Source organism: Carassius auratus, chromosome 45 (genome assembly GCF_003368295.1).
Source record: "Carassius auratus strain Wakin chromosome 45, ASM336829v1, whole genome shotgun sequence".
NCBI classification, from domain to species: domain Eukaryota; kingdom Metazoa; phylum Chordata; class Actinopteri; order Cypriniformes; family Cyprinidae; genus Carassius; species Carassius auratus.
In genome coordinates this window covers 18388316-18397540 of record NC_039287.1, presented here as the reverse complement: position 1 = coordinate 18397540, position 9225 = coordinate 18388316, and the positions used below count along the sequence as shown (strand labels likewise).

At 42.0% G+C, this 9225-nt stretch overlaps 1 protein-coding gene across 2 annotated transcripts in view; it reads left to right on the top strand.

The window, feature by feature from the left end:
• Positions 1-6406, top strand: part of LOC113063479 (BTB/POZ domain-containing protein 9-like) — a 9408-nt gene extending 3002 nt beyond the window's left edge. Inside the window, exons 4-10 of one of the 2 annotated variants that reach the window (XM_026233915.1) lie at positions 117-336; positions 636-755; positions 977-1086; positions 1171-1360; positions 4616-4723; positions 5557-5635; positions 5709-6406. In XM_026233915.1, the coding sequence (XP_026089700.1) occupies positions 117-336; positions 636-755; positions 977-1086; positions 1171-1360; positions 4616-4723; positions 5557-5635; positions 5709-5786 (905 nt within the window). In that variant the 3' untranslated portion in view covers positions 5787-6406. The remainder of the gene's footprint in view (positions 1-116; positions 337-635; positions 756-976; positions 1087-1170; positions 1361-4615; positions 4724-5556; positions 5636-5708) is intronic. The other variant, XM_026233916.1, reaches the window with a different exon arrangement.
• The last annotated feature ends 2819 nt before the right edge of the window (positions 6407-9225 follow it).

Genomic DNA, 9225 nt, shown 5'->3' with positions numbered 1-9225 from the left:
CAGAGAGGACATGTTTTTACCAGATTCTTAAAATCAAACTGAGAATTGTGTGTGTGTGTGTGTGTCTGTGTGTGTCTGTGTGTGTGTGTGTGTGTGTGTGGTGTGTGTGTGTGTAGTTCCTGAGGAGAATGTCGCTACGATGGAGCACGGTGCTCAGGTGGTCAAAGGCGAGCTGAAGTCGGCGTTACTGGACGGAGACACGCAGAACTATGATCTGGACCATGGCTTCTCCAGACACCCCATAGAGGAGGACGGCTGCTCCGGGATCCAGGTCAAACTGGGCCAGGCCTTCATCATCAACCACATCCGCATCCTGCTGTGGGACCGGGACAGCCGGTGAGCCGCCGCACTCTTATTATATGATTCCTGTTAGAAAACGTTTTGTCAAAACTTATTACCTTTACTTGTCATTATACTATAGTTGTTTAAATTGAGGCTTACGGTCATTTTAGGGTGTTACCGTACACATAGATGTTTGTCCAACACAACAGTGCTACTGTAACAACATGCGTCTGTTCTGATATCAGAGTTCATCTGCTGTGGAGGATTTCAGGCTGTAGCTGAAGCGTGTTTGAGCTGGTTGTGTGTGTCGTGTGTGTTGATGTAACGGAGTGTGAGTTGTTCCTCTCCTGCAGCTCGTACTCGTACTACATCGAGGTGTCTGTGGATGAGCTGGACTGGGTTCGGGTGGTGGATCACTCCAGGTTCCTGTGCCGCTCCTGGCAGAAGCTCTTCTTCTCTCCTCGGGTCTGCAGGTAAAGCGCTGTGGAGCTCTCCTAATAATCAGAGTAGATCTTGCTGCAAGATAATCATAATAATATTATATTAATATCCACCTTGTTAATGTAAGAATGCTGACCATAAAGCCAGAGCTTCTATCCTGTAAGTCCAGTGTGTGTGAATCTCCTGAATGAGTGTGTGCTGGCATCACAAGTGTGTGGAAGCAGATGGATCTGTGCTGTTCTTCATCTCTCAGGTACGTGAGGATTGTAGGAACACACAACACTGTCAATAAAGTCTTCCATCTGGTGGCTTTCGAGTGCATGTTCACCAGCCGTCCTTTCACTCTGGAGAAGGGGCTTGTGGGTAAGACGTCATGTTGTCATCGGTTGTTTTATCTGCGGTGTAGTGTTGGTCGTGTGTGAGTGAATGTCCCGCTCGTGTCTGCAGTGCCCAGTGAAAACGTGGCCACGGTTTCGGCGTGTGCGAGTGTGATCGAGGGAGTGAGCCGCAGCAGAAACGCTCTGCTGAACGGAGACACACACAACTACGACTGGGACTCGGGCTACACCTGTCATCAGCTGGGCTCCGGAGCCATCGTCATCCAGCTGGCACAGCCCTACATCATCAGCTCCCTCAGGTGTGTGTGAGTGAGAGAGTGAGTGTGTGAGGTGAGAGAATGAGTGAGTGTGAGTGAGAGAATGAGTGAGTGTGTGTGAGTGACCGAGTGCATGTATGAGCGAGTTAGCATGTGAGTGAGTTTGTGTGATTGTGTGAGTGTGAGAGAGTGAGTGTGTGAGTGAGTGTGAGAATGAGTGTGTATTTGTGTGTGAGAAAGAGTGAGTGTGTGTGTGTGTGTGTGTGTGTGTGTGTGAGAAAGTGTGTGAGTGACTGAGTGTGAGAAAGTGTGTGAGTATGTGTGAGTGAGGGAGTGAGTATGTGTGTGAGTGAGTGAGTTTGTATGAGTTAGAGAGTGTGAGAGAGTGAGTGTGAGAATGAGAGTGTGTGTGTATTTGTGTGTGAGAGAGTGAGTGTGAGAGTGAGAGTGTGTGTGTGTGTGTGAGAAAGTGTGTGAGTGAGTGAGTGAGTGTGTGGGAGTGAGAGAGAGTGAGGGAGTGAGTATGTATATGTGTGTGAGTGAGTGAGTTAGTGTGAGAGAGTGAGTCAGTGAGTATGTGTGTTAGAGTGAGTGAGTGCGAGTGTGAGAGAGTGACTGTTTGCGTGAGTGAGAAAGTGTGGGAGTGAGTATGTGTGTGAGAGTGAGTGAGTGTGAGAGAGTGAGTGAGTTATTGTGAGTGAGTGTGTGTTTAAGTGTGAGTGTGAGTATGTGTGTGGGGGAGTGAGTATGTGGGAGTGTGTGGGAGTGAGTGTGAGTGAGTGTGAGAGAGGGAGGGAGTGTGTGTTAGAGTGAGTGAGTGCGAGTGTGAGAGAGTGACTGTTTGCGTGAGTGAAAAATTGTGGGAGTGAGTATGTGTGTGAGAGTGAGTGTGAGAGAGTGAGTGAGTTAGTGTGAGTGAGTGTGTGTTTAAGTGTGAGTGTGAGGGAGTGAGTATGAGTATGTGGGAGTGAGTATGTGGGAGTGAGTGTGAGTGTGAGTGAGTGTGAGTGAGTGTGAGAGAGTGAGTGAGTGTGTGTTAGTGAGTGAGTGCGAGTGTGAGAGAGTGACTGTTTGCGTGAGTGAGAAAGTGTGGGAGTGAGTATGTGTGTGAGAGTGAGTGTGAGAGAGTGAGTGAGTTAGTGTGAGTGAGTGTGTGTTTAAGTGTGAGTGTGAGGGAGTGAGTATGAGTATGTGGGAGTGAGTATGTGGGAGTGAGTGTGAGTGTGAGTGAGTGTGAGTGAGTGTGAGAGAGTGAGTGAGTGTGTGTTAGTGAGTGAGTGCGAGTGTGAGAGAGTGACTGTTTGCGTGAGTGAGAAAGTGTGGGAGTGAGTATGTGTGTGAGAGTGAGTGTGAGAGAGTGTGTGTTTAAGTGTGAGTGTGAGGGAGTGAGTATGAGTATGTGGGAGTGAGTGTGTGGGAGTGAGTGTGAGTGAGTGTGAGTGAGTGTGAGTGAGTGTGAGAGAGTGAGTGAGTGTGTGTTAGAGTGAGTGAGTGAGTGTGTGTGAGTGTTGTCACCATACAAAAATTATTGTTTCGATACCGATACCTAGTCAAGAATTGCTTTTTTGACACTTTTCCTGAAAAGGGAAAATACACTCTCAAATATCATTGCTGTGCTTTATCTTAAAACTGGGACAACATTCTAATCATATAACACACTAATAAATGAACATATGAACAGCAGATATATTAAACATTTGAACAAAATATGAAATATAAAAGATAACTTAGAGCAATGACTTTCAAGGTAAAGAAAGAATACATTTAGCAGAATTATCTCAGTTATCATAAGAAACATAATACATTTATCTTGATTCTGATCTTTGAATAAAACTATGAACAGCGATTATATTAAACAATGTTTCTGAACTCAGGAGGTTAATTGTCAAAAGATAAATAATATCAATTTAAGCAATGGCATTCAAGTAAAAAAAAAATCTCAGATATTGTAACTTGTTCTGTCAGTTGTGCAGCCTTTTCTCTCAGAGGAGAAAACTCATCCAGTGAGCTTTAATGAGCCTCATCTTTTTCTCCAGTCGTGGACCGGCGGACACAGTATCACTCGTGCTCGCTCATGCAGTCTAGTGATGCACCGGTCAGGGTTTTTTTTCCAACCTGCGGGTCCCGCGTTTATGAAATTATTTGGCCCGCTCCAGCCCGCAAATAAAGTAAAATTTCTTTACCCACCCCGACCCGCGCATCGGGGACATCACGTTGCTACTTAGACCTTGGTATTGTAATCTTATCAAAGAACCTAATAAAATATGAAAATATGTATTCCAAATATTTAATATTGGCTATATGAAATTGCACTAGTGATGGTTCGTCCGTGAACAAATCTTTTAGGTGAACAAATTGTTCTGGTTCAGGTAGTCCACTGACTCATATTTCTGGTTCACTGAAGTTCCTCCCTCCACAGCAGATGCGGCGCTCGTGAACAATACTCAAGGGTCTTGTCGGCGTGCCTAAAGCCATCTTTCCCAACCATTTTCTGCTGCAGCACAGTTTTGATCAGTAAAAAATCCCATGGCACACCATTAAGCACTGAAATATACCAAAAAATAAGTAGAAATTAACTGAAGTATAATAAAACCCTGTACCGATTCAAAGATCAGTCGTTTATTAACCAGTGCACTGTGAGCGAGCTGAGATCCGTCTCCAGACGCTGTATGAAGGGGAGTGGAGTGACGAGGGTTACTCACAAGCTCTTCTGAATGCTGTTCATTGTAGGGCTGGGAAAATAAATCAATGCATCGTGAATCGAGAAATGCTTCAGCAAATGATTCGATTCTGAGATTTTCCGAATGCATCGCGATTCTTTCTTGAATCGATTCTGAGATTAGTTTTGAAAAGCAGATGGCACTGCATGCTTTAGAAACAACCGTACTCCGCTCGTTTCCAAATAATTCATAAAATTTAAAAAGGTTGAAGCGATTTAAAAAGGTGTTCACAGTGGGCTGTGTCTACATTACTCCTGCATCATAAAAGCATTCTGAGATGAAGTGAACTTACATGACTCACAAGCACTCTGTAGCACTCTTCTTCATGAGCATTTGAGTGTGCGGATCAAAACTAGATTAGAGCGCCATCTGCTGTTGAAATCTAAGCTCAGAATCGAATCCAGAGGAATCGCGATGCCTTCTGAGAATCTACGAATCGATTCTGCATTGATTTATCTTCCCAGCCCTAGTTCATTGGTTTAATATTAGTAAGACCCACAAACAGACCTGAGCGACAGAGAGAGTGTGCTGAAGACTCGGATGTGTTCTGACTGACAGACGTCTGTGATGTGTTCAGGCTGTTGCTGTGGGACTGTGATGAACGCTCGTACAGTTACTACATCGAGGTGTCCACCAACCAGCAGCAGTGGACCAGAGTGCTGGACCGGACCAAAGTGTCCTGCCGGTGACCTGACCATCCTCTGCAGCACGACACACACTCACACACTCACACTGACAGTTACTGTCGATTATTAAATACCTTTCATTCATTTGTGGATTAGTAACTCTTTCCCTGCCACCGTTTCTGAAAACAAGTTGCCAGCCACCGCCAGCGATTTTGATGATTTTTACTTACATTTGATGTCCTCCAGTATATTTTTCTGAATGAATATTTGAATGCACAATACACCAAAATAAATAACAGAGCCTTTACTTCAAAAAAAGAAAAAAAAAGAATCAGTTTTATTCGATCTTAAAGCCTTTTTTTTAATCAACACTTGAATATAGGTAAGTTTCATAAAAATGCATAATTCTGAGCAAAAAGTTGAGAAAATCACGTTTTTTATTAAGAACTACATCTGGATAATATTCAGTCTGATTATCGAAGCATAAATCCAGTAAGTCGCTTCCTTCAACACTTATTAAAGCTTGCACAGACATATATCACTTCCTGGATCAACATTTTACTCCATAACATCATGCAGTTTAGATTTATGTGCTGTCTGTTGCTGATGATTGCATTATATTCAATATGCATCTGTTTACATGAGAGATCACGGTTTCTCCTTCCTGTTCATGTGTGTTTGTGTTCGGGAGGTTTTGTACTCGTTCAGAAGTGTGTAATAGCGCCCCCGAGTGTACAACACTGAAAACACAAAAAGCTGCAAAAGCGGGATAACTCTGGCAGGGAAAGAGTTAAATGTGATTTCCCACTAAATGTAGATTTCAGTGAAACTGTGATATTTAAGAGTGCATGAGGTTTGTATGTTTAGCGTGCGTCTCTCTCTGTGATGTCAGATCCTGGCAGGTGCTGAGCTTTAACAAGCATGCGGCGGCGTTCGTGCGGATCGTGGGGACTCACAACACTGCCAATGAGGTGAGAGCGTGTGGAGGAACTCTGCTCAACACAAGCGTCTGTGTGTCTGACCTCTTTCCCATGATCCCTGCAGGTCTTTCACTGTGTGCACTTTGAGTGTCCCGCGCAGCTGGAGCCAGGAGCCGCCCCGTCCCGCACACAGCCCTCGTGATGCTCCTCACTCTTCATCATCATCATCATCATCACACCTGCACTTCCTGAAGACTTCCATTCACTTCATCTGCACTGACCAGGACTTATTACTTGATTGTTGGTTTATGTGTTATTTATTAGATTGTTTGCTTATTATTGTAAATGTCAGTTGATCTGAAGCATATTTATTCAAATAAGAACTTGTTTTCTCTTCTAATATATTCAGTTTTGGAGATGGCATTGCACTATAACATTGGTAATGGACTCAAACACTTATTTTTAATGAGTTTTAAATTAGATCCATCCAAGCTATTATTAAACATAGCATCTGATCCCAACTGAATCGAAGAACACGTGATATGTCATTCTGCTCAGTGTTGTACTTCTAGACTTTATTAATGTATGGTGGCTAACACACTGTAAATAATTGTTTGATACTGACCTCTCTGAACATCACTGTCTTCCAGAGTCTGTGTGTTTGTTCTGGGCTCTGATGCTGCTCACACACACACACACACACACACACACACACACACACACGGTTTGTGAGGCTGTTAATAGCCTCGGGTCATTTTGAAGCTGTGTGTGTTTCTCTGGGTTTGTATATGCTGAACTCAATAAAGTGTTGGTTTTCTAAAATGTGCTCTAGTGATTTCCAGTGTTTTGAGTTTAGCCCGTGTCTGGCACCCTGCTCTGTTTTGATCAGTTCACACAGAGTCAGACTTTAGGGCAGATTCAGAGACCTGACGCTGTTTCTTCCAGGAGCTCAGATCACAGAAGCAATCCTTGTAGATCACACAACAGCATACACGACCAGAGAACTGCACTAATAGCAGTTTGCAGAAGCCAAATACATTGATACATTCAGCAGACGCTTTTATCCTTACAGTGCATTCAGGATATACATCTTTTTATCAGTATGTGTGTTCTCTGGGAATTGAACCCACTACCTTTAGTGCTGCTATCACAATGCTCTACCACTGAGCCACAGCAACAAATGACTGCTTCTCTCACAACTTTAACAGTGACTTACTGCCGCACTACTGGTGGGTTTAACGTCACATGAAGCCATCAGGTTTTAGGAGGGTGTGGTTGAGTCTTAACTTTTATAAAGAATATCTCTGGATTTGAGACTTCAGTCTTCTCAAATTAACAGATATTCTTTATGCACAAAGAGCTTGAAACAAGCCAAAGAGAAAGGAAACATTTTAATTGCATCACATGACCTCTTTAGATATAAAAGGTTCATGGCTGTAGGCTACATTATTTTACAAGCATTTGACATATTTAATAACTATAATTCTGTCTGATTAAATTTGCAGCAGCTTTTCCACAAAGCCTAATGCTCTTTATACATAATTCAATATTATCTAATCCAAACAATTCTTAATTATCGTTAATTAAATTAACATCTGTCTTCTACTCAGCCAACAGCAAGAAGTACCCAAAAATTATGAAAAACAGATGAAGAGGAGACTGCCACAATAACAAGTATTAAATAATATTAAAATCCAACAGGAAAAAAGATAACAGTTGCTTCTGTATTTGTAGGAAACACATTTTTACAGAAAATAAATTAAACAGCTGTGGTGATGGTGACGGCATATTTCTCCAACTATCCTTCTGTTCCATAAAGTAATCAGCTTATTTGTCCATTGGTTGTTGCTCAGAAAACTAAACGAATATTATAAGAAAGCAGAGGAGAACTGACCCCAACTGAGCCTGGTTTCTCCCAAGGCTTTTTTCTCCATTCTGTCACCGATGGAGTTTCGGTTCCTTGCCGCTGTCGCCTCTGGCTTGCTTAGTTGGGGTCACTTCATCTACAGCGATATCATTGACTTGATTGCAAATAAATGCACAGACACTATTTAAACTGAACAGAGATGACATCACTGAATTCAATGATGAACTGCCTTTAACTATCATTCTGCATTATTGACACACTGTTTTCCAAATGAATGTTGTTCAGTGCTTTGACACAATGTATTTTGTTTAAAGCGCTATATAAATAAAGGTGACTTGACTTGACTGAATTAATGTACAGCACTGCAAAAAATATGGTAACACTTTATTTTGATAATCCACTTTAGACATTCTACTAGCAGTAAGTAACTTTGCAACTAGCAGTTAGTAGAGTATTAGTAGACTGTCTGCTTAATATCTTCTAACACTTTCTTTGTCAACTTATTGTCAACCATACTAACCCTAAACCTACCCATAACAGTCTACTCTGAGAGATAGTAGACATGTAGTTGCAAATTTCTGAGATTTAGTTGATATGTAGTTGACATGTTGTTAGAAAGATACTTATAGTAAATAGAATGTCTAAAGTGGACTATCGAAATAAAGTGTAACCAAAAATACTTTTCTTACATTGTATTTTTTTTGTTTCCAGTCAAAATATCTAAAGATTCTTAAATCAAGATTTTCTACATGAGAAAAATTGCAAGGTAATTAGTCTTTAAGTGTATTTTTCTCATTTTTCATGTGGTAAGAAAAATAATTTTGTTTCCATTTGCATTTTGATTATTCTTCTTGTTTAAAGTAAAATTCACTTAATTTAGATTCCAAAATATTGCTAAGAAAACCATTTCAGCGAATGAATGAATGGGGTGTTTAAACATCACTTATTCTTTTTTTCTTGAGAATTAAAGGGGGGGTCAAATGCTATTTCATGCATACTGAGTTTTTTACACTGTGAAAGAGTTGGATTCCCATGCTAAACATGGACAAAGTTTCAAAAATTAAGTTGTACGTTTGAAGGAGTATTTCTGTTCCCAAGATACTCCTTCCGGTTTGTCACAAATTTGGGAAAGTTTTTTTCGAGTATGGCTCTGTGTGACGTTAGATGGAGGGGAATTTCCTTATATGTGTCCTGAGGCACTTCTGCCGGAAGAGCGCGCTCCCGTATAGCAGAGCACTGAGAGCACAACAGACTTCACTGATCAGAGCGAAAGCGTCGACAAATGTCACAAAAGAAGTGTGTTTTTGGTTGCCAGGGCAAGACAACCCTGCACAGATTACCAAAAGAGAAACAGCATTAAGGGACCAGTGGATGGAGTTTATTTTTACAGAGCATCAACGGAGTTGTGCAAGTGTTTGTGTTTGTTCCCTGCATTTCGAAGATGCTTGTTTTACAAACAAGGCCCAGTTTGACGCCGGATTTGCGTATCGTTTATTTCTTAAGAATAATGCAGTCCCAACGAAAAAGGGTCACGATCGTGTGTTGGAACCGCAGGCGGTGAGTAAAACTGCTTCAAATATCTCTGCCTCCTTGTTAGTGCGTCCGCCTCCCATCGGAGACGCGGGTTCGAGCCCCGCTCGGAGCGAGTCGTTGCTGCTGCAGCTCTCGTTCAGTTTCAGCCTCGGGATCTGATTCTGGATCATAAATATACGCTGAATCTGACTGTTAGCCATGGTTTGTTTTGGTTGGTTTTGTCCTCACGGTAATGTCACAG